The sequence below is a fragment of the Drosophila subpulchrella genome, chromosome 3L, assembly GCF_014743375.2.
Source record: "Drosophila subpulchrella strain 33 F10 #4 breed RU33 chromosome 3L, RU_Dsub_v1.1 Primary Assembly, whole genome shotgun sequence".
NCBI lineage: Eukaryota > Metazoa > Arthropoda > Insecta > Diptera > Drosophilidae > Drosophila > Drosophila subpulchrella.
Genome location: NC_050612.1, coordinates 17,448,578 through 17,474,409, shown reverse-complemented (window position 1 = coordinate 17,474,409; position 25,832 = coordinate 17,448,578). Strand labels below are relative to the sequence as shown.

The 25,832-nt window shown below is 41.6% G+C and overlaps 1 protein-coding gene across 2 annotated transcripts in view; it reads left to right on the top strand.

Annotated features, from left to right (window-relative positions):
• Window positions 1–25,832, top strand: part of LOC119555006 (ecdysone-induced protein 75B, isoforms C/D) — a 107,601-nt gene that overhangs the window by 66,958 nt on the left and 14,811 nt on the right. For both annotated transcript variants that reach the window (XM_037866147.1, XM_037866148.1), the window contains one exon: window positions 24,290–24,434. In XM_037866147.1, coding sequence (XP_037722075.1) covers window positions 24,290–24,434 — 145 coding nt within the window. The remainder of the gene's footprint in view (window positions 1–24,289; window positions 24,435–25,832) is intronic.

Here is a 25,832-nt window from a genome sequence, read left to right as displayed (position 1 = left end):
CAGACACAGTGATTACTCGGAAATTGAAACTTTTAGAAGCAAGAAGTCAAGGTTGTAGGGGAAATCACTAAAATGGAGAATATTTTACTTCATAAGAAAGTTAGATAAAAGTATTTCACAACACTGATTTAAAGAAAAGTTAAGTAAATGTACTCTACAACACTTATTCAAAGGAATGTTAGATAAATGTGTTTCACAATACTATTTCGATACTATTTCTCAACTAACAACTCCTTGAAATCTTTGTATGATTTAAAATTTGGACTGACCACTGTATGTCCACCGAAAAACTCGAATCGATCTGCAGAGGAAGAAGCAGAAGTTCATTGACTTTGGACCAGTTTTTTCGGCTTTTCGGGTTTCGTGGAACCTCTTTTGTTGTGTGCTAATTTATATGTTTATTATGTGAATGTAAATATATGTCTAACTGAATAGGTAGGCCTACAAATTTGTGTTACCCAGCCGCTTTTTGAAGTTCAAGGTTAGGCGAGCGTTGCCGTCTCACTCGCACGCACTCTACCCGTCCCACTCGCTCCCTTCGAGGAAGCGCGTTTCGCACATTGCTCATACGCCGCGTGGTGCGGTGGCTCGTTTTTGGCTCATATTTCCGCCCTGGCCATTTGTGGCCACGATTTCTGATTGCCTGCCTACCTGATCTGCTCGGCGGACCTTCGTCTTGTCTATTGACCTCTATTTCAGAGACAGATTCTTGGATTTTATGCTTTATTTTTCTTTGTTTTAGATCTTTTTTTGCGTTTTGAGCTTGACGAATGACTTCATTCGCTACCAACTGACTCATTTCGAGACTTGGCAACCGAAACTCTATTCGAAACTCGTTGTTCTTGGTCTAAGTTTATAGTTTTAGAGCCGCTTTAGGGTTCTAAGCGCTGATTAATTATGGCGGAAAAGGTTTGATAACAAACATGTTTTTCTATAAATAACGCAAGAGCCTACGATTTGGATATTGTATGTTGGGAGTTTAAACTAAATTGGTAATAATTGGTAGTAATTCATTCTGTGACTTCTTCATACCTTTTTTATTTGTTAGAACAGCTTAAGGAACAATCACAGCTTGTGAAACAATCATAGGAACTAAAAGATATTATATCTTTTGACAACATTTTCATATAACACATTTAAGTTCCCCAAATTAAAAGACTAACCTTAATTACCAAAACCTTTTCAACTGTTAATTGGTTAAGCTAAATAGAGAGGGTTTTTTTTTTCTTTTGGAAAAGTAGCCACAATTTGAATCATGACTCATGTATCTTTTTACCCCTTCCATTATCCTTAGCCCAACTAGTTTCACACATTTATTGCCTGCTGGCTTAATGACCCAATTCCCGATTTCGTAACTAAAATTTGTTGAGGGCAGGTGATATTATTTGTATCTTTTTTGAGGGACCACTACGAAGGAGCGTCCAAAGCGGAGACGAAGAGAAATAGTCAAATAGATGTTAATTTTCAATAAAAAATGCCGGGGGACTTTTCTTCGCTGTCCGCTTTCTTTATTTCTGATTCTGGGACTATTACCTAACGTGTTTGTTATTCTTTCCACATTATTTAGCATATTTATTTATTTACGCACACTCTCGCATACTATTTTATTTCATTTTTGTTATTTTATTTCTTTTTTGCTGCCTACTGTGCCTCTCGTTTTTTTCTCTTTCTCATTTTGCCTCGGCAGTTGTTGTTTATGCTTCGTGTAGTTTTTCGTGCGAGTATCTGTGAGCGGGGCACTGCAGTTGTGTGCGTGCAGCAAATGTGAATGAACCCGTTCAATGTCAAAGCAGAAGCAGAAGCAGCGTACGCAGCATAGGCCACGAGAAAGCGGCGGAGGGAGAGAAGCAGAGCAGGAGAAAGAGAGCATTACTCCAGCGCGCTCTTTGCTCTCTGGGGGTATTCTCGTTGCATTTTGTAAAGAGAGGATGGAAACTTAGGAAAATTGTTTATCACAGAGAACAGTGTAATATTTTCCTTTATCTGTGACCAAGAGATAAAGATAATAAAAAACCTTACATTACTTCCCCCCCTCTCCTTTGTTTTCCTAGATCCTAACCTGCATCAATTTTAGAGCACACATAAGATTATGATTGTTATATGAACAAACATCCAGTGCACTTGATAGTCCCACAGAAGAAAGGCGAAGAAAGACGTTAGAAAAGCAAACTCCAAGAACAAACAGAAAAAATGAAATTTCGGTTGGGCTTATCAGTGGGGAAAATACATACCATTTACCCATATTTGCGCCATTCCAAAGGTTTTATCTTGGGAGACCTCAATTCTCATTTTGCTTTCGAGGTTTTCCACTTGCCTGCACTTCAAATTGGAAAACCAAAAGGAAAAGCCAGGGAAAACAAGCGAGAGAGAGAGAGGCGACCCGACCCGAAAGAGAGCGCTCTATTGTTGGGCTAGGACACACAACACACACTCACACAGAGATACAAAGGTTAACGCTCTGAAATGCACTTGAACGACTGGCTGCAGTCGCAGTCGATGTCGGCAGCGACGCCTGCAGCGGCGCAGCGTTGCATGAAATTGTCTAGGCGTGTGTGTGACTGTGTGAGTGAGCATGAGGTGTGGCAGAGGGGTGAGAAAAGTGAGAAGGGAGGGGGGGGGAGGCGATGGGGTGGGAGGCGCTATTCATTCGAATTTAGGTTGTGTCTCTCCAGGGTAAATTCTAGAAAATGCATTTCCTCTTCGAATCGACTTTGAATACAAAACAGAAATATTCGAACATTTTTAAAAAGTATTCTCCCTAAGAAGTAAATTCAAAATTATAAGGGCTTGTATTTCTTAAAAGATTTAAATGCATTTTTATGTATAAATTTGATTTAAAGTAATTTAAATTTAAATTTATTCTTATATAGTTTTTTAAAAGAAATACTTTCATATATTTAAAAAAAATACATCTTACATTTTATATAGTATGCAATATTAGTTTGGAGCATTTGAAAAATAAATTTAACTTATAGGTATATCCAATTTTTATGCACTGTATGATTTATTCAAACCAAATAATTTTATTGTTATTTATTTGATTTCCTTTTCAACCGGATAACTGTGCTGCAATTGAGCTCTAGATCTTCCACCCATTTCCATTTTACAACTAACCAGGCAAACACACACGCAAGAGTCACAATGCAAAAACACTCTCCCACTCTCTTTTTCGCTCTCTTTCGCTTACGCATCGCTAGTGACGTTTTTTGCTCCGCTTTTCTGCCCACAAGCAGTTCAATGCACCTTGCAAAATTTGGGTCAACAACCTCAGCCTATTTGGGTTACAGGCCAAAGCAACAAAAACGTTTGCATGTGCTAGATATGCATACATATGTATCTATATCCATATGTATAATCACATTAGCGACTAAAGATCTTGGTCTTTAAAATAGCTCGCCACATTTAAATAGGTTTAAGAAGAAATGTTTGAAATAATATTTATAGATAAATCGACTTGGTTTGCTAGAAACTATCAGATACAATTTTGCTTGCAGATCGCTAAAAGTATTTTACATGCTGCAAACGTAGCTTACATACTTTTCTACACGATTTCTTAGCGCCACCTAGCGTTTGGTGGCTTTTTTACGATCGAGCAGTGTGCTTTTTTTCAAGCACAAAAGTATGCAACGTTTATTGAAGGTTGCTAGACTTTGTGGCAGCGAGCTTTTGAGCGAAACTAAGTGAGCTAGAAAATGAAAAATTTAATTAATAATAATTAAATAATAATAACTATCTGCTTAGAATATTATCAAAATTATTAAAAATTAATTTTCGACCTGTAGTATATGAGCAATATTTCTTAGCTCAAATAAAAGAGTTTAAAGCATTTCATTGGCTAAAAATACTTTTAATTACAAGGTTTTCCAAATGTCGAATATGACATGTTTTCGGCCAAAACTGTTATGCAAACAGCCATAAAGCCTCCAAGAACACAGAGGCACACTTAAAACGGCCATTAAAATGCAAATGACTAATTATTCCACCAGTAAGCATGTACATATGCTCTCCGCTCGACCAAGGCCAAATCAAATTCGTTTATTTGTTCCAGCGAATGAGTAATTAGTGCTGAAAGCAGAATCAAATGGCGAGCAAATTAATGGCAACGCCACGCCCACCAGGGCGGCCTTTGAGTTTTGGCCTTATCTGCTGGCAAAGAGAACGTGCAACTGCAACAGCAGCTGCAACTGCAACTGCAACGGCAGCAGCAGCAACTCTACTACGAGCAATGCTAATGCAATTTTTTTTCCTTTCTGTCTTTACGAGCGATAGTAAAATGTGTGCCAGTGTGTGTGTGTATTTGTGTGAGTTGTTGAGTGGCTGAGCAAATGGATATATATCCATACGTATATGTATCTATATCTGTACCTGAACCACCCCCGAAGCTGAGGGACAGCAGCCACTTTTGCTGACCCAGTTAAAAGTCATTCGCCCCGACTCACCAAGCCACGTGCCGCATTTTCCCCCGCCTTGAGCTTTTGACTCCAGCTCGGAAAAGTCTTTGCTTTCATTCGAGGTTACTTACCCCTTTTTAGGGGGTGGTGTTTGGCTTGCGGCTTAGCTTGTTTCACTTTTCCACAGCAGCTGCTGATGGGCCAAAATACTGTGTTTGTTTAGACTGACATTTGGGGAGCCAAAAGGGGCGGTTGTGCGAAGGGTTGTTGCGAGGGTTCAAGGGTTGTCTCCTTCTACGGCTAATTGAAAAGATGAAATATTAGCCAAAAGTTGGGCATATTAAAATTTGGACAGGCAACTATTTTCAGTTCAAATAACACAAATTATTTGCTTGTTCTTATGAGTTTTACAGCTAGCTGTTGGGCAATTAGTTTAAATATCTGACACAACAAATTAAAATAAGAAAAGCCTTCTGTGCCTTCAAAGCATTTATGTAATATTTTAAATTTGACCACCCAGTCGGATTTTAAATATCTATATGTATTAATTCGAAGTAAATACCTGGATACTTTTAATATATATATATATATAGTGAACAGAGCATTAAAATAAATATTAGGACAAATATATCTAGCCCTTTTCAGGGCAAATATATTATTTTTTTAACGATAAAGCCAGAATTAAATTTGTTTAAAATAAATTTTCGAGAAATATTTCCCTTTTTCAGCTTTCTGTGCCTTTTAAAAAAAAAGTTATTCGTTGTTCCCGTTTTCTTTTATATTTCCGTAATTTTTTTTGATTGGCAGCACTAAAAAAGATTATACTTGTAGCCCTAGTAAAGATAGAAATAAATGATGATAATAATAATATAGTTTTTCTCGTCTCACACTTTAATTACATAAGTGTGTTGTGCAATCTCTTCCCATGTCACATTTTGCCAGCCTTTTTTTGCTTGGATTTTCCCCAGTCCGCTCAACATGTTGCACATGCTGTTGCTTTCTCTTTCTCCGCTGCAATCTAGCTGGAAATTTCCCAGTTGGCTGGCAACATTCTAGAACACTCACACCAGCGGAGGCACAGAAATACAGAACGTCAACGAACTTGCAACAAACGCAACGAGTTTTTCCGCCGCTTTGCTTTGTTTTTGCTTGCCGTTTGAGCAACGAAAGTACCGCAACTCGCAGAGCCAGAGGGATAGAGACAGAGAGCGCTAGAGAGAAAGAGGGAGAAAGGCTGAATAGTTGCAACAAAGTGCATTGACTCTGCTTTCTTTGCCAAGCCAAAATGTTGACGTCAGCCCGGGTTGAATGCACTTTTGTGCGAAGGAAAAACCCGAGCTATCCAAGACTCGAACCCACGAACCGATCACATGTTGCAAGTAGCAAGTAGCAAGTGGCAAGTGGCAAGTAGCAAGAGACTAGAGACCAGAGTCTAGAGTTCAATGCGCTGCCAATGTTCGGCGGCTGCACCTTGGCTATAATTGTCTTATGTCATAAGTCAAAAAACCGTCTGACATTTTGCCGTTGACAGTTTTATGCTGTTTCTGCCCGCTCCGCTTTCGCCTTGACTTGGCCAATAATTAAGAGCGAATTATTTATGTGGCCTGTGTTGTGTGGCCTATGGGGCGTGCCATCTTGGCCAGGATTGCCGGTGTGGCGTGGGAATGGCTCACGATTCGTTAATTGCCTGCCAAGGGAATCGTTCTTTGGGCCGCAATTAAGTTTAAGGGAGCACAGGACTGTTGGTACGAGTTAATTTGCTTGTTTAATTGAACTTTTGGCATGGGAAATTCGGCTCGAAATGATTGGTATTTAAGCTTCTGGGTTGGTCTTTGTATTTAAATTACCAAACCATTTGATTATCTTTTTTGTTTTGGCAAAGGAGGCAATTTACAATTAAATATTTTCACTTAAAATAATTTTCCTAATATATAAAAGGTTTTTATGTGTTTCTGCATGGCATATGTACTTAATACTCTCCTCATTTCGTTGGTAAATTAAATTTTTCAAAGCCCATCAATTTAGCCCGTTCCAAGCCAAGTTACTTGAGTTAGTTTTCAACACGGGCTGTTCCCATCCCCCCTAGTTACCTTAACCAGCAGGAGTAGCCTAAATTAAGTTGCATACCAAAAGGTTCCGCCTTTCCCCAAACATATTTCTTTTTCTCCTTGCCAGTAAGCTTTTGATTTTGATTAGCCCCACTCAATTGCCTAGCCACCCGGCAATTTGGATTGTAAGTACTGCCCAGAACAAGCCTTCAATTATCCCTAAAACAAAATGGGCGCCCTTCCTCCTCGGCTAATTGATTTATGTGGCCGGCGAATTTTGAGGCGCGATAAGCAACACGAAGTACTATGCCCCAGAGCCGCAAAAGCCAACCTCAAGTCAGGCCAGGCAATCCAATTCAATCCGAACCCGAATCCGAATCCGCGGCGGTAACAATGCAACTTTGTTGAGCACGCGAGGCGAATGGGGAATGAAGTTCGGAACGGTTTGGTAGTCAAAAAGAGAGCCACAAAGAAAACCTTGCAACTGGCCGGCAGGCGTTTAGCTTTAACTGATTTCGCTGCTGCTGCCTCTTTTTGCTCGTTTTTGCTACCTTTGCTTGTGTACTAACCTCGGACAAGCGGCCAAACATTGCGGCCCAACTCGTAATCCTTCTGGCTACCTAACGGTTACTGGCCGCGGTCAAAGACCGCTCCAACTGCCTCCCAGTAGCGCAGCTGCTGCCCCGGCTGCCCCGCCCACCCCTGGATTGCCCCTGCCCACTCGCTGTTTTGGCCAGGTTTTGATAGCAATGGTCATGCCACGCACGTTTCGCTGTGAGTTGCCAGTTGCCAGGCAGCTAAAGGCCCACGGGCAAACCGCAAATAGCCCGGGGAGGGGGGGAGTTGCATGGAATGGCGAATCAGTTAAGGAGGAGGAGGGTCGATCGAGGAGTTATCGTGTGCTTGGTAGTACCTGCCTTCCTTGAGAAGCTTCCATGGAACACTTAGAGGTGGTCTTGGCAAACTAGCAGATTTATTTTGCTTATACTTTCTAAAGTATCTAATGATCACAGATATTTATTGCATATGGTGGAATGCAATAAATATTTTTGATCATTTATTTAAACTATGTAAAAATATAGAAATGCTTAAATGCTTAATGAGTTGTCTAAAAAACTTATTTGAGCAAATTATGAAATATACCTCATGTCCATTGCTAGCATTTAGTTTAGAATTAATTGTTAGCACTCTACAAATAAACAAAATAAATAAATATACTATTAATTTGTCTTACTAAATCATTACAAAATTTGGAATGTCTAGTTATCAGTTGTCTTTATAAAAGCTTCATATATGTATTTTTAATTGTTAGTAGTTGCAGTTTTGTTTATAATAAAATATTTCTACTAGCTTAGATATTGTATCTATATTATCTTTCTCCTTTTGAAGGCCTATTCATACATATGTTTTTGTATATTTTACATTTCCTTAACAAATATTTGATTTATTAACACATTAAAGCGACAATACATTTCCTCATTCATAAATTAGACATCTTCATTGATATATGATCAGTTTTAAACTAGCCAAAACGAATTTTATTTCCTCACCTCTATCGCCTCAAGCCGCTTGAATCTCATTGAAAACTCTTCACTCCAACCCATGGAAAATTGTGCGTAAAGTGCGTGACTAAGCCTATCTCGCAGCCCCTTTCCCATTTCCCAGGTGCGGGGAAATTGGGAAGGTAGAGGCTAAAACCCTCTCAGGCGTTAAACAACGTTTTGTTTTGGCCACAAATCTCAGACACTCCATGTCGACTGCCGCATGTTGCATGATAATTATGCAACCCGGCAATGCTGCAGGCCAAAAAACATCAGCAGCGGGTCTGCCTGGTGGGTGCCCCGCCCCCTCCAACCATTTGGCCCCCACCCCCCTTTCTTCTCCTATGTTTTCCCTCCGCCCCTGTTTTTGGTAGTCGCTGCACGCGCTTTCATTGCATGCGTGTGCATTGCAATCCCCCCCTTTTCGCCGCCCCTTTTGCCCCCTTTTGTGGCTGGGGGCATGCCAAATGGCACTAACTCATTTCCGTCACAAATTCTATGAATGTGTAGCCGCCCCGCCCCCCAAAGTGCCACTATTTTTATGGCAATTAATGTGGAACAGGCTGTTTTGGCCTGGTCAACGCTGCGTATGAGTAATCTAATATTCGCCCTGCCCCGTATAGAATTCTAGCATTTGCCGTTGCTGCACTCGTGCATTGCTCATAGTGTGGCACTTGGGGCGCTAAGGGGGTCTCCAAATGGGCGTGCCAATCGGAGGCGGGAAATCTTAGGGGATACAGTGCGTATGAGTAATATGGTTGGGTTCGGAATGGAATGGAGAGGGAAAATCGGTTTCCTATAAACATGGAATTTCAAGGCCTATATATATTGATTTTAAATAGGAGCAGGGACTGTAATCATTATAGGTTTTATTTATAAAACTCGCACTGCAATTGCTATTTTTAATAACAATTTTTTCCTGAAAAATAATGATTATTTTACAATTTTTATTATAAAACTCATAGTAATTATTATATAATAATTATTCATGATTAGAAAAAAAATTAAAAACATCACATTATTTCTTATGAGTTTTATTTTATGAAAAAAACCTTAATAATTATTAATTTAAAGGGTAATATATTTATTATCATTTACTGAAAAGTATATTCTGGGGATTTTATTGGTGAAGATAGGTTAGGAAGCTAAACCTTTTGTGCTTTTTTTTTCACAATCCTTTCTTTTCGCTTGGGAGATATGCAGACTTCTAGACAATGTTTAATAAGCCATATTTTCGCTCGTTATTTTTAAAGAGGCCCTATTGTCCTTACACACGATCATGCAATCCAGCGACATTTGACATTTTTTGCCGACTCCTAACCAAACGGTTAAATAGCTCCCAACATGGAGACCCTTAAGGCGCGATTTGAAAACAACACCTTGCCTCATTTAATGGTGTCGTGCCGTGTCGTGTCGAATCGAATCGAATTGAAGTCGCCTCATGTCAGTCAGGGGCTGTTGTCATAACCTCAAACATGCAATAGACGGCTGACAAAAAAAAACATAATACTAGCGAAAATGTCAAACCGAGTGGAGTTTGCAGTTTGCAGTTTGCTGTTTGCAGTTTGCAGTCGGCAGCTTTCAGCAGAATAAGATCAAGCCGCTTGTAATTTATGTTGACTCTGAAAAAATCGAATGTAAGACAATTTGAGATAGATTTTTTCGGTGCGAAACTCGTTCGGCAGCCTTCAGAAATCCGCAGCACGTACCTTGTTAGCCAGCCCGTACAATCACCTCAACAGAGTTGTCCAAAAGCCCCATTCGGGCCCCCTCTAGGAGGAAAAAAGAGACGAAAAAACGTGACTCGATGGCGGACCCAAGTCAAGTAGATGGAATTGCATTTAATGGGGGCCCAAGCCTAACCGAAGCCAGGCATTAAGATCTAGCTGCTGTTCTCCTCCGCTCTTTACAATTCTTTACAATTCAAATTCGCAATTGATTTCGCCCATTCGGCTTCGGCTGTTACGTTTGATATTTGAATTTCGAGCCGACCGACACCAATCCATAGGCATTAGGTCCAACAAAATTTGTATTTTTCGACAACAAATTGAAAAATCAAGCGGCGCTCTCAAGTGGGTGACAGATGCAACGAGTCATTCAACTTGAGCGCAATTAATTCATTGAAATCGATGCAGAAACAACATATCAAAGCACTCCAATTATTTGATTGACTCTAGTAACTTGGCTTCTAGTTGAGTTATTAAAGTGTTCTAACCATTGAATTTTGTTTGCCTCTCAGCATTGAAGTGTTAAATGGTTATTAAGATAGAACAAGCAATTAGGTAAATTCAAATGGGATTATCTTGTGCTTATTCATCTATGCCATTCTGAAATTTCGAATATGCTAAGTCCCTTTTTTTGCCTCAGACAGTCGCATAACAATCAATTTGTCGGCTAACCCATTTTTTCTTGAAACACCCAAAAATACTCCGCCAAAAAGTTCGTCTCATACGTCTTCTGGTTTTCCCTGGTTTTCCAACACGAATTTCCTCTAATAATAAAAATGTTCGAGTGCGAGTGCGGCGACAAATCGTTTTTCAAATGCCTAAAATTCGTGTTTCCGTCAGAGAGCTGTCAGAATAAGTCCCAAAAAAATTAAAAATAAAAGAGCCGAGCGACGCGACGTTGTCAGGAATCCACTTGAGAGGCGAAGACTATTTTTAATTGCTTTTAATTAACAGAACCTACAAAATTTTAAGTGACAAGCATAATAATTCTTGCTGCTGCTGCGAGTGTGTGTGCTCGAGTGTGTGTCATTAATGCAATTATTTCGACGGCACAAATGTGCCAGAAAAAAAAACCGAAAAAGCGCAAAAAGCAAGCGAAATGCAAAGGAGTCTTTTTTCGGCAAAGGCATTTTCGCCTGTGTTGTGGGTCACACAGCCGAAGTAGATAAGATTCCGGCTGCCAAGCAAGAGGCAGTCCCAAGAAAAGCCAAAGAAAAATCGGCGAGAGAGAGACGAATGCAAAATATGCCGCTATACCAAGTGCAATGAACTTTGGGTGGGCTGCCAGCGGAAAACTCTGCCTGCCGCTCAGAAACGACGACAAAACAGCGATGGAAAAACGACAGAACTGCACAGAACAGCACGGCACAGAGCTGAGAAGCCAGCAAGGCAAAAGCAAGGCAAAAGCAAAGCAAAAGCACAGCAAAAGCAACAAAGTCAAGCAAGTTCTAGTTGAGGCAGGCCACCGAAGACCGAAGAACTGAGGAGAACTCGGGCCCAGACCAGAGCAGAGCATGCATGTCATTATAAAAGTCTAGAAATATCGTTGGGGCACTGAGAAAATAGTAGTCGAAAAGCATTTTTGCACAATTGCCAAACAGTTTATTAACAATTAACTTAATTGCTTGTAAAACAAGCGTAGCTAAACTATATGGTATTTAAATGCTTTTCGAAGGGAGAGTTTTTATATTAAGCAATTAAATAATTAGTTACATATGTAAAACTAATAGTAATAAACGATCCTCGAAAAATCGCATATCGTTTAGGTACAATTAAACCAGTAATTGAAGATTTTTTTGTTGTTGTTCTTGATTTTTGAGAAATATAAAATATTAAACATAATTTTTAAAAATATTAAGTAACATTCATACTAAAACATAATTAATAATTTATGAAACCATTTCAAAATTACTTTTATTGAAGAATCTATAAATGTAAAATTGTTTTTTATATAGGTTATAAGTATCTGTTAAATTGTTTTATCGTCAATAGAATATAAAAGTATCTTAAGATTATTATTTATTTTCAAAATTCCTTAGTTTCCTTAGAATAAATACTAATTTAATAAAATACTTTATCATGTCTCTTCAACACATGATTCTTCCAGTGCATTTCTATTTGTATGCCCGCTGATTAGGCTCGAAGATTTACAGCTAATCTATATTTTAGAATTGTATTATAGCAGGGGGGTAGGGAAATACCCTAATCCAAGAACCACTCCCCCTCCCCCTCCCTCTCAACCGCCCAAACCCGTTGTGCCCCGCCCCCCCAGTTTGCCTCCTCGTTTGCGGTTGGGTTTATTGAACCCGCCGAATTGGGTTAGCGTAGGTTAGCTTGGGTTAGGTTAGTTACTCGCTGCCTGCTGCGTTTCTGCATCTGTGTGCGAGTGCGCGTATCTGTGTGCGAGTGTGCTTGTTCTAAAATTGTGAAATGCGATAACGACCAACGCTGACTAACACCATATGAGCGTACGAAGTTGTTGCCGCAGTTCTTGTCGCTTTGTGGGCTTTGATTCGGTTTAATTGCCCAAGGAATCGCGGGGCAGGAATAGAGGGGGCTTAGAAATGGAAAATGGTAAATGGGCAGGTGAAGTGGAGCCAGCCTGTCGAGAGGGCTTCCAGTTCTCCACTCCAGAGTTCTATGTAGGGTTCCGTGCGGAGTTCCAGTGGCTTCTCGCTTTTGATGGGGGTTCTGATAAGTGCCGGGGTCTCTATGATTGAGTGCCTCAAATGGTGGAAATGGCCTGAGATGGTGCGGATAAGATTGCCCGCTGTTAATTGGGCTCAGTGTTCTCTGTGGTTTTATTTTCAAAAGATCTTAACTCGACTGGTTGCATATGAAGTGGGTTTAACTTTAGCTATGGTTCTATTTATTTGGATTTGGTTTCGTTTAATTGGTAAAGATTAAAGATTAACCTTACAGGGCTCTAATAGTACCTTAGTTTCTTTTGAAAAGAACATCTACTTTATATCAGATAGCTTATTGTTGTTCTAAAATATGTGGACTGATATTTTGATATCGTTTTAAACTCTTTTTTGGATTAGATTTTATTTCTACATATTATATCATATTGTAAACTTTAAATGTTTGAACACAGATGTATTACAAATTTTCTAATAAATTACTTTTTCCTTTCTCTACTTTCAGGTAAGTTTCTCCCTTCTTCAAAGCGTTGTGTTCCCCTTTTAAACAGGCACAAGTCACCTGAGTAAGTTATTGGAATACTGGGATTGCATAGAATGCATTCTTTGGAGGCCTTAGCCTTCCCATATACCCACCCCCCCTCTGAATACCCCAGATTTCGTTAGGCCCCCTGAAATCCCCACCTTATCGTAGAACCCCCAGAAATCCCCCGAATGCAATTACCACGCAACGGACAAACGAGCGACGAAAACAGACGAACGGACTCGACCGATTAGTGTTCCTTCGAGAGTGTGCGTGCGTATCTGTGTGCTGCCAAGCGCCTCACGCGCCTCTGTGTGCGTGTGCCACAGTGTTCTGCGGTGTTCTATAGCATGCCATAGTGTGCCATAGTGCCATAGTGCTATAGTGCTATGGTGGCACACATGTGTGCAGAGTTGTTGCCATGCTCGTTGACTTCGTTGGCTGCAATTGCAATTGCGTAGAGAGGCTCTCCGCAGACACTCGAGGTTATTGAACGGCAGCGACCTCACTTTGCATCGCACACTCGCAGATACAAATCCACCAAACACACCAACACACCAACACACATCAGATTGCTGGGCAATTTTCTTGTTGCTCTTGTCGGGCAAATGCAATTTATAAATTAATCAAATAAATTATTGCCATTGGACAAGCGCTGTCAGCACTTGTGATAAACTTGTTGGCCACAAAGCAATTCGGTTCAGTCTCGATAATGTGGCGCAATGTTCTCGAAATTTTGGAAAACTTTGCAATTTCGCCCACTCAAAAACGATTATGAGCTGTTTGGTTTTGGGCGAAAATTCGACCAGTTAATGGCCACTACAAGTATTCCACAAGTATTCGGCCAAAGTATCAAATTTTATTATTGCTCAACACGTTGGCTAAATTAAGAGGCGCTGTCTGGCCTCAAATACAAAAAATATTTTTTAGTAAAGTCATTTTTGCATGGGAAATTTCCTTTGAATGCCATTTTTTTCAAATAATAAAATTTTTAATGGATTATAGCACATTTCGCCATATAATACTGAACTATTTTTGTACAAATTCACACTAATAACATCCAGTTAGCCATTCTTTCCCAACTGAAATTCTTTGTTGGCCGGCTAAATTTGATTAATTCCATATAATTTGCTCGAACACCGAAATATCGTCGATAAAGATCGAATCATGATAGATGGCTATGCTGCAAAAATTACTATATTCCCGATTGCCTAGAACTCTGAACTCAATATTTCAATTATAGACCGTAATCAACTCGAGCCACGCCCACTTCCTGCAGTGAGAATTTGTTTTTTCCATCGGCAGCGGCAGTCTCTCACATATATGACTCAATATTGAAAATAATTTGCAATGACTTTTGTCATAAATTGTTCAAAGCTGTTGCATAATACAACTCAAAGCTGCAGCTGTGCGCTCGTGCACAGAGAGAAAAAGGCACTACCTTTTTTTACTAAAAATTAGGTTGTTTTTAGGATTGACATAGAAAGAAATGTATCATAATGTATCATAATATAAATGTATCATATTAAAAAACTATTTATAAATTAAAGTATGTCTATCCAAATATTAAGTTTTAATTGAATTGATTTCATGTATCAGTATTCTATTATTTAGTATTTACTTATTCCGAATAATAAAATGAATCTGTCTAGTATCTTTGATCATATAGACTTACCCTATAAATAAACGATTCAAATGTTTAGGATTCAATTATAAGCCAAGTTAAGAAATTAAAACATTATATAGAACAAATAGAAATAACACAATAATATCTAGTACATTTTTTTTCTCCGAGTGTATGCATTTAAAGCGCCCACTTAGCCGAGCGAGATGGCGATACAGATCTCAATGCGTTGCAACTGAAACAAAATCAAATCACACTCGAAAAAATCACAAAAAAAGCGGCGTACGCCCAAATACAGCACGTGAGCTTACGTTTTGGCTGGTTTTGATCATTTTTGGAAGCCTGGCTTTCGGGTGAGTCATTAAAAGAGCCGCCAACAGCGATGAAGAATTTATATGACAGCAAAGACAGCCGAAAAAGGCGAAAACAATGATTGAAATTACATTAATACCGGCCATTAAAGAAGTCAGAGGGAGACGGAGCATGAGTGGGAGTGGGATGGGGATGGGGATGGGGATGGGGAGACAGGGACGGGTAGAATCAGGGGCTTCGGCTTCGACTGCGACTGAGACTGCGACTTCGTTCAGAGTTCAGTGCACTTTTGGTCAGCTTGAGGCCGTCATCACCTGCTATCCCCGTCTCTCTCGGCCGGCCTAGTCCCGTCTCTTTCGCGCTCTGCCAAATGGCAACGACCTGCGCAGAAACTGCAGTTAGATTCGCACTGCTGCTGCTGTTGCAGTCGCACGCAAAAGACCTTGCCTCTCTCTTTTTTTTTTCGTGGGTCTCCGAAACGAGTTTCATGCCCCATGTGCGAGTGTTTGGTCAACTGTTTTAATATTTGCCGCAATCGCTTGACTTGTCTTGGATTAGATTTTAGCCGTTTGGCATTATTATTTCTCTATTTTTTCTATCTTTTTGCTGTGCTTGTATGATTACCTTTGTTTGCTCGCCTACCAGACCCAAATAACAATCGCGCAATAATGCTAGATAATTGTTTTGAGCACCGAAAAGTGTTTCCACTTGCGTCAATTGCAGACGGGTGGCCCGAAAATTGGGTAATGAGGGAACTTATTTGGGGTAAATTTAAATTCATTTTGCTTTACAAAGTACTTAATAATGCTGCCGTTCAAATGTCATCAAAATAATCATCACGGTTAGAGTTATTTTGTGGGGTTATAAAAATAAACTTTAGTTCTAACAAAAAATCTTATAATAATTATCCTGTATTTTAGATTTTAAGAACTGTGTTATAGAGTTTCTGGCGTAAAATATTTTAATATATTAAAATGTTGAATGATACAATATAGTTAATATAATATTTATAAAAACCTTAGCCATAAAAAAAACTCACTTATTTCATAAAAAATTAACACCGAATAGCAATAACAATGAAAAAAGGTCAGTTTAGTCATTAGCTATGCCCAATAGACAACATGTTATCTACCTAACCAAACATGGTATCCCTAATTCGACACCTCCCCCGTGCACAATTGAATTCGAGCTCAACGAGGCGTGTTCTAATGCTTAGAACCTATCTATCGATAGATCAGATCAGAGGCCAAACCACACAAAAGTAATTGCAAAATAATTGCCACGGGTTCATTGAACTGGTCGCACTCCCCCGTCTCTTTCGCACTTTGTGACGCACGACTGAAGGGGAACTGGCAAATAGATGGGAGACAAGTATCCAAAAAAAAAACAAGTAGTGAAAAAAATACAAAACTAGCCGGGGGATAGGCAGCATATGTGTGGTTATAAATATTCGGATATAAATATGAGACGCAGCGAATGTGGAGCACTCATCGGTGCTGGCCACTGATTCAACAAAAGATGGTACTGATCAGGGGGAACTTCCTGTCCCGTTCTGTCCTACTCGTCCTCTCTCGCTCTGCCACGTTTATCCTTCAACTTTGGCCAGCTGCGGTCATTGCTCCAGCTCTGGAATCCGGAGACCCCTGAGCAGTGGAGTCGTCACATGACCACTTTCTGGGCAGCAGGGGGGAGGCAAACACTTTCGTTGCACCCAGAGCGTAACCCCTAAAAATTTTCGTGTATTTCCACATTCAACCCCCGAACCCGTGCATCCGGTTCGGTTTTTTTGCCTCGGCACTCGCTTCGTTTTTTGGCCCCAGCTATGAGAGTTGAACGCACCGAATGTGGGTCAAAGCAAAACCGAGACACTGCTAAAAACCACCCACCCCAATCCTCCGAGCCACCACCCACCACCCCCGAAAACACGGGAAAAGTGAAAAGTGGGGGGAGGGGCTGTGTGCAGCTCTATCGTCTGACAGGGCACAGGTGTCTTCCATTCCATTCCATTCCGCTACAAACTGTAGAACAGCAGTCCGTTTTCCCTGCTGAGAGTGCGCGCCAATTTTTCGCCTTGGGTTCATTGGCCCGGTTAAAGGACAGAGCTCCATTTCTCCCTCTTCACTATCGCAACGAAAGTGTTTGAGTGGAAAACTAATCACTGCAAAAACGGGAAGAGTATGTGATAGAGAGCTGCATTGCCTTTGAGTTGCACTGGGGTCCTTTTGTTCCTTTTCGAGTTTTTAATCAGTGAGTCATTTAATCACCGAACCCTTTGGTATAAGCACATCTTCAGGTCCTATTGTTGCGGAATATGATTCATTTTGGCCCTAGTATATCTTTTGACTACAAAATAAAAGGAGAAATGTTACTATCATTACCAAAATTAGGGAACATTTAACAATAACCTTATAGAAATCTATGCTCTGACTCACTATTTGTCCAATTTCTATGGCAACCAGGTGGTATTATAAGGCACCATGCCATTTTGACCAATTAAATGCATTGCATTTCCTTCCTGAGGTCACTTCCTCTCCGCTTCTTCTTCTTCGTAGAGCACTCTTCATAACGGGGCAACTGTTCCTAGGCACACAAATAGAAACCCCCACCCACATATTTTGCTTATGCAAAAAAGAACCATTTTGCTGAGCGCCAAGTCAAGAGAGCGTTCTCTTTCTCGGATTCTCCACCATTCCATCTCCCTCTCTCTCTCTCTCCCTCTCCGTGTTGATACCATTTTCTTTAAGGTTATTGCAGTGCAATGTCCTCAATTGTCGGTCGCCTTGGTGGTATTGCTTTTGTTGTTGCCTTTTTCGGGAGCTCAGATGCTGTCGCAATGTCCCTTGCACTCTTTCTGTCCCCGTCTCTTTCTACGCCCGTAGTGCCCTCTCTTTCTGCAGCGGTTGCCCTTCGCTGGCACAAAATGTGAAATGTGAAAGGTATTTCCGTTTTATTGTCGTGGCTCCGATTCCGGAGTTCAATATTGGTTTATTTTGTTGACTTCTGATTTGTCATCGTTAGTGCTTTGTGGTTTATTTGCGAGTGTGGGAACACATTAAATATGGTTAGCTGGAAATCAGAGTTAATCTGGCTTAGTTTTTTTACCATCCAATATGTCTTAATTATGTTGGCTAATTTGGGATACATGGAATTAGAACTAATGGGAAACTTTGATTGTTTTCGCAATACAGCATTGGAGTTAAAAAAGATTATTGTTAATAGTATGATTATATTTTCTGATCCTTAAATTATAATACATTACAATATTCGAAAAGGAAATTATTGTATTGTAGTTTTTTATATTAGAAAGAAATCTGCAATAAATTATTGGAATTCGAAAATGTTTTCTTAAAATTGTATTGTATTTTTTTATATTATAAAGAAATCTGCAATAAATTATTGGAATTCGAAAATGTTTTCTTAAAAACAAAATGATAGTTTTTCTGATCCTTAAGTTACAATATTTTAAAAAGAAATAAATATGTTATGGTGTTTTAATATTAAGAAATAAAAGTTAAATAACTAATATTTCACACGTATTGCTCATAATATTGTGTGTTTAACAGTATTCCTAATGAATGCCCATTAGCTTAATGAATCAGGACATGTATTCGATTAGCACGGCTTGTTCTAGAATTTACTAAACGTGTTCCTGGGCAACCCCCACCCCCTCGGTCTGCTGCCCAAACCACCCCCAAAAAACCGCCCCAATGCAAGAACAAATACAAACACAAAAGCAGGCAAAAGCAAAAGCAGAGGCAACAGCAACGTGCCCCACAATAACAACTATTGCAAGGCGACCATGAAGGCAGCGAGTTGAACGAACTCGGCGCTGGCAGCGCAGCAGCAGAGCCAGCGACTGCAGAAGTGACGTCAATGAGCGCGAGGCCAAATTGCCAGAGTGTGTGTGTGTGTGTGTTGTGTGGGGGAGGATTGCAAGTGCAAGCGAGAGGGTGAGAGGGTGAGAGGGCTCCCTTTTTTGCCTACGTGCGGCTGACCTCGTGTTGCTTTTACTACCAGAAAGGAAGGATAAAGAGAAGCAGAGAAACATAGGGAGAAAGGGAGAGAGAGAGAAAGGTAGAATTATCCTTGGTGGCTGGGAGCGTTGACCTCTGACCTGAATGGGCGGCCAGGCGCAGGTCGCACAGTTGTAATTCGAACATCATTTATTTACACATCATTTCACATTTTTGGCAGCGCCTGTCTAATTCTAGTTCAGTCTTACTTCTAATTTCAACTTAAAATATTAAAAAAGTCTTTCAAGAAACCTAGACTTTATCTATCATTCAATAAAATTTCGCATTTTAGAAATCCCATAGACATTTATCCAGAAATCTCTTTAAGTCACCCCAAAAAGTATGCTGTAGAAACTTGTCCTCTTGTGTTTCCCACATAAAAATACAGCTTTCATTGCATACTTTTTGAAACCTTTTTGAGAGTTTTCTAGAAGTTTAGCTCAGGTTTTCATGAATAACTCAAAAATAAATATAACTAAAAATAATAGTATTCTGGTAGTTTCTAACCATCTCTGAAATCTTCTACTTCTCAACTCTAAAAAAAATATTTGCATTAACAAAGTTCGACCGTATTGCTTGGCTTGAGTTATGAGCAACTGTCGAATAAACTTCAAGACAAGCTTGACGAACGAGCGTTGAATGAACTGTAAGCGCCATAAAGTTCCGGATCGGATTTGAAGTCCCAGCCTGAGTCTCAAGAATCGGGCACGTGCTAATTGCTGACGCATAGAATGAGCCCCCAAAAGGAAAGGGAGAGAACCGAGGGGCGGAAGAAAGGGGCTGGGAGAAAGGCGGGCGAGGGAGTTCTGAAAGCCCAACAAACGATCGTCGTTATGACAGGAGATTAGGTGCTGTCTGTTTATGTGACGGTGTGTGATGTTTTTTAACAATGTGTGGGCGGCTGACGCGGAACATTAAAGGGGAGAGAAAGAACGATAAAATAGGAGAAGTGGTGATGGGAGATCGCTCGGGAAGTTTCCAAATAGGTTCAGGGAAGTTTGTGGAATTTCTTGTTTATTCTTGGAAGTTTTTATTGATAAGGGATACGTATTTTAGTAAAGATCAATGTGCGAGACAAAGACTTAATTAAAGTAAGAAAGAAGAAAGATCTCTTTGGATACAAATGTTTTAAGATGATATACATATTTCCCATAAAAGAACCCTAAAAATTAAGCAATTCCAGTAAATCCGAAAATATCTTGAGCCAATTTCGACACCCATCCAGCCACGATTTCGTTCCATTTTCCCCAATTTTCTCCTGGCATCCATTAAGTTGGCAACCAATTTTTGGACCTGCTCAACAGCTCTTCTGGGGCGATCGATCGATCGAATTGATGTCAAGTTCCGACGGTAGCACCCTCCCCAAAAAAAAAAATTGTATACCCCAAGCAAAACAAAGAATGTAAAAGAACCGAAACAGAACAGAAATCTTGGTCAAGCAGTTTGCGAGGCAACGATCGTGCCAACAGGTAGGCGGTTTCAGCAAAAAAAACTGGCAGCCAAATAAACAAGAAAACCCCCCGCGGCATAGGATCATTCATGAAAAGCACCCAAGCCAACCGAAAAACAAAATTAAAAACAAAATTAACAACAAATTACAGAAGGAAAAAAATGTGCCAAAGCAGAGTCAAAAAAGAAATTATTTAACAAACAAACAAAGAATGAATTATAAAATGACGTTGCGGATCATAAAAATGGGGGTAAGCGAGAGGGGGCCAGAGAAAGAGAGGGCGCTACTGGGGGAGAGAGAGCAGGCTGGGGCTATGTGTGCTTTTGTGTGTGGAAGTGCTCTCACTTTCTTTTGAAACTTGTTATTCGCTTTGCGAGCAGAGTTCATTCACATTTGGCCACGCCAGGGCGGGAGAAAGAGAGAGGGAGGCAGAGGGAGTTGAAATGGCAGGGAGCAAGAGAGAGAGAGAGAGAGAGAGAGAGAGAAATGGCACAGCTGTTCCCGAAAGTTCCCGAAAGCCGAGTTCGAAAATGAGTGCAAATCTCTTGACACGACTCCCCCAACGCAGTGCAATGACCCCAGATTCTGCAGCTTAGATTGCAGGCTCGTTTGAGAATTCGCAAAAAATGTGTGCAAATTTTTAATTGCCAAAGATTTCCTTGAACGCATTTCGACAGTTCTATATGTATGCAAGCATACTCCGCCCCCTCACCTCCCCCCCTTGAAGCCAAGCCCACCTGAGGTTTCTGTGTCGTTGACCGACCGCCAGAGCTCAAAAATCGCATATATATATATATACTTGAATATATATATCTGCCTGAACTGCAAGCGAATTTGCATGCAAAATGCATTGAGAGCAGAGCTCTCTCACTCTCTTCGGCTCGTTTCGAGTTCGCTCGGCTTCGTCTTCGGCTTTGGCGCTCGGCTGGCTCGCCCCCCTCTCTCTCTCTCTCTCTCTCTCTCTCTCTCTAAACGCATATAGCCCTCTCTCTCGCAGCTCCACATTCGAAGGTGGCTGACCGAAATGTGGGTCACGACAATGGCGGGGTTCGTTGAACTGAACCACCGCCGCAGTCGCTGCCTCGGTCGCTGCTCTGCCTCTGCCGCTGCCCTCTGCTTACGTCGCTAACGTTTTGGGGCTTTTTGGTTACGTAGCTTGTGTGCGAGCGAGAGGGGCCGAGGCAAAGGTGCGAGCGAGAAGAATTTGTGTGCATTATTTGGCCCCAAAAAATCACAATGCGCACAAAATATTATTTAACACTTTTATTAAATCATCTGGTTTTTGGAAAGTGGAGTTCATCGAACCGCCAGCAGTTGACAAAAATATTTGCCCAAGCTGAGTGTTTGCATTTTGTTAATTAGGCGGGGATTGTCCTGCAATTGGGTCACATTTGCTGGGTATAAAAGAAGTCAAAAAGAAACAGCTGAATTTGCCAAGTACAAACTAATTAGGATACCTTTTCTTAAAATCAAATAACAACCTGGCATTGTCCGCAGAAACACGTAAAGATTAGTTCCCCCTTTCAACTTATCACTTTATTTATTTTCCATTTCATAACTTTATTGTACAACTTAATCTTAATCATTCTTAAGTATTCTGGAAATACACCCCCATCCCAAGGGGCCTTAGCTGACCCCAAAAGGCGTTCGGGAACATCGTTCCAGATCTCAGATCCTCTTAGGCCTGTCATACTCACATTGATGGCTCAGCCAGCCCCCATATCAATTAATCTTATTTGTCACTCATTTATCAAAACATGAGCAAACACAATACACACGTTAGGGGAATCTATGGGGAACAATCGAACAGAGCAGCGCACAGAACAGCACAGCCCGCCTCTGTTTTGTTATCAAACAAAGCTGATCAGTCAGGTGGCAGTGGCAGCAACTACCTGAGATACCTGAGCTACCTGAGAAATCAGAGTGTCGCGTGGGTGTTGGATGAATTGTTTACCAGGCGCCCCCACTGCAGCAGCAGCAGCAACACCAACAGCAGCAGCAACAGCAGCAGCAACAACAGCAGCAACACTAGCAATACCCAGCAGCAACATCTATTGTTAGACGCTGGCGTCGCTGTCGCCGCTTGGAGTGAATGTCCTCAGTTGGCACACAAAAACAAAAACACAAAACGACAGCAGCAACATCAGTGTGAGCGGGACGGGGCGAGCGAGAGAGCAGCACGAAGCAAAACGAGGCACAAAAAGCCACTTCGGCTGGCAGTTTTCGTGTTGCTCGGGGTCGTTTTGTGTTGCTGGTGGACGCTGCTTTCATTCGCAAATTGCTCGTCGTTGGCAGCGGTTGTGCAGAGCAAGAAAAGCGCGCGAAAAATCAAAAGAAAATATACAGCTGGATCAAGCGAAAGAGATAGAGAGCAGAGCCAACAGCAACAAATGTTCAATAGCAAATAATATCACACATATTTTTGTTGGTGCCAGTGAAGTGAGATCAAAGTGAAGTGTGCAATGTTCCTTATTAGCCAATCGTAGAGCAACCAACAATCGAGAGTTCAAGTGTCATTCTGAAGCCAAAAAGCATAAAAATCTCTAATTCAAATATGGTTTGTGCAATGCAAGAGGTTGCTGCCGTGCAGCAGCAGCAACAGCAACAGCAACTCCAGTTGCCCCAGCAGCAACATCAACAACAGCAGCAGCAGCAGCAGCACCAGACACAGCAGCAACATGGCACAACGATAGTGCTGCTGACTGGCAACGGCGGCGGTAATCTGCACATTGTCGCGGCACCGCAGCAACATCAGCCGCTGCAGCAGCAGCAGCACCAGCAGCATCACCATCATCAGCAGGCCAAGAGCCAACAGCTGAAGCAGCAACATTCGGCACTGGTCAAGTTGCTGGAATCAGCGCCCATCCAGAAGCAACAGCAGACGCCCAAACAAATTGTTTATCTGCAACAGCAACATCAGCAGCAGCAACAACAGCAACCGCAACGCAAGAGACTGAAAAACGAAGCAGCAATCGTACAACAGCAACAACAAACACCTGCAACACTAGTAAAGACAACCACCAACAGCAACAGCAACAACACCCAGACAACAAATAGTATTAGTCAGCAGCAGCAACAGCAGCAGCAGCAGATTGTGTTGCTGCAGCAACACCAGCCTGCGACAGTAGCAACACCAAAGCCGCCATGTGCCGATCTGAGCGCCAAAAATGACAGCGAATCGGGCATCGAGTCGAACAGCGATGAGGATTGCCCGAGTGCCAACCCCGCAGCAACATCGCTCGAGGACAGCAGCTACGAGCAATATCAGTGTCCCTGGAAGAAGATACGCTATGCGCGGGAGCTGAAGCAGCGGGAACTGGAGCAGCAGCAGACCACCACCAGTGGCAGCAATGCGCAGCAGCTCGAGGCCAAGCCAGCTGCAATACCCACCAGCAACATCAAGCAGCTGCACTGTGATAGTCCCTTTTCGGCGCAGACCCACAAGGAAATCGCCAATCTCCTGCGACAACAATCCCAGCAACAGCAACACCAGGTGCAACAGCAGCACCAGCAGCAGCAACACCAGCAGCAGCAGCAACACCAGCAGCAACAGCAACAGCAGCAGCAGCAGCAGCGTAGGGATAGCTCCGACAGCAACTGCTCGCTGATGAGCAACTCGAGCAACTCCAGTGCGGGCAATTGTTGCACCTGCAACGGCGGCGATGAGCAGCAGCTGGAGGAGATGGACGAGGCCCAGGATTCGGGCTGCGATGATGAGCTGTGCGAGCAGCACCACCAGCGACTGGACTCCTCGCAGCTGAACTACCTGTGCCAGAAGTTCGATGAGAAACTGGACACGGCGCTGAGCAACAGCAATGCCAACACGGGGAGGAGCACGCCAGCAATGTCAGCCAACGAAGATGCCGATGTAGGTTTTCAGGATCGGGGGGATATGCATTTCATAGCTATAATATCTAGGGATTTTTCTAGGCTATCTCTTAAACCTAACCAACATATTTATGATATCTTATAAGCTATAGTCATTGCTAATATTTGGTATTTTCTTTTATATTTACAGGGCTTCTTCCGTCGCTCCATCCAGCAAAAGATCCAGTATCGCCCCTGCACCAAAAATCAGCAGTGCAGCATTCTGCGCATCAATCGCAATCGTTGTCAATATTGCCGCCTGAAAAAGTGCATAGCCGTGGGCATGAGTCGTGATGGTGAGTACCTTCAGTCTGTTTGTGCCACATTATGATAGTATATTATGAACGTATATCGAATAAGGGAGGGAAATTGAGCTAATAGAATGGGCCAAATTAATTCAAGCTCAAACTAATGCCAGCAGCAACATTATGGACGAGCATTCGGCCGAGTGCCACACGAAGTTCGCTCGGCTTTTCTGAGTTCATTGACCAGCCGTGAACGAAATTTCAGCTCTGCTAGTGTGTGTGTGTGCGTCTGTATTGCAACATTTCGCTTGGCGCGATTTCACGGCAAAGTAAAAGTTGTCTATTTTGTTTAAACAAATTCCCCGAGCAACGCACACCCGCATGATAAATTGAGAGCAGGCTGTCGGCGAGAAGTGTGCGCCATTTCGAAATGGTGTTAAAAGTTGAATGAACGCACTTAACCCAAATCCATAATGGAGACAGCAGAGCGAGGCCATCAGTCTTGCTGTCTCTCTCTCTCTGGGAGCTCTCTGTGTCTCTCCCCCTCTCTTTCTCGCTTCTCTCTTTGTTACGTTACGCTGAGCTGACTGCATTTGTTATTATTGAGTTTTGTAATAATTTGTTTAAATTAAGCTCATAGCCCGGAAAATATTTACAGGAAATAGCCAGCGATTATGAAAGCACAACACACACACACATACACAGACAACTCACAACCAACACAAGCACACACTCTCAAACTCTCTCGCACTCTCTTTTCCACGTTCATTGACTTCTCGCTGGGCGGCCATGTTTGCTGTTTGCAGTGAAAACGAAAACGAAAGTGGTTCATGCGTGTGTGTGTGTGTGTGTGTGTGAGGTGGAGAGATAGAGCGGGATGGGTAGACTGGGGCAGAGCGGGACGGGGAGAGGCTGTTTTGTAGGCAACACGCAGACGCGGCCTTTGTGTAAAATATGTAGTATTTGTTGGTGCCTTCGATGTTGTAATTGATGGATTAGATTTTGATATTTTTTTCGAATGTGGAGCGCGCATGTGAGGCAATGGGAAAGTAAGAAAAAGAGAGCAGTGAATGATATTAGGATAATTTCCATTTCTGATATAATGTTAAGGATTGATAAATCTAGAAAAGCAAATGGAGGATATAGATTCTTTCTCTACAAAGAAATCATTTTTTTATTACTTTTTTGTACCTCTAAACAACACCCCCCATTGGTTTTGACAACTAGTTTTATGCCTTTGTTTACCACCACCAAACATTAACGAGGCCCCTCCGCTGTCACCATTAAAATTCTACCATTAATTAGCCACTAACCTAGAGCACAATAATTTTTTAGCAAATCCTTGAACTAGTTCTGTGCCTAGAGCAACCCAAAGCTAGTGCCAAAAATAAGTCATGTGAACCGAACAAAAATTCGACGGCCAACCAAATAAACAGCAAACTCGAACTC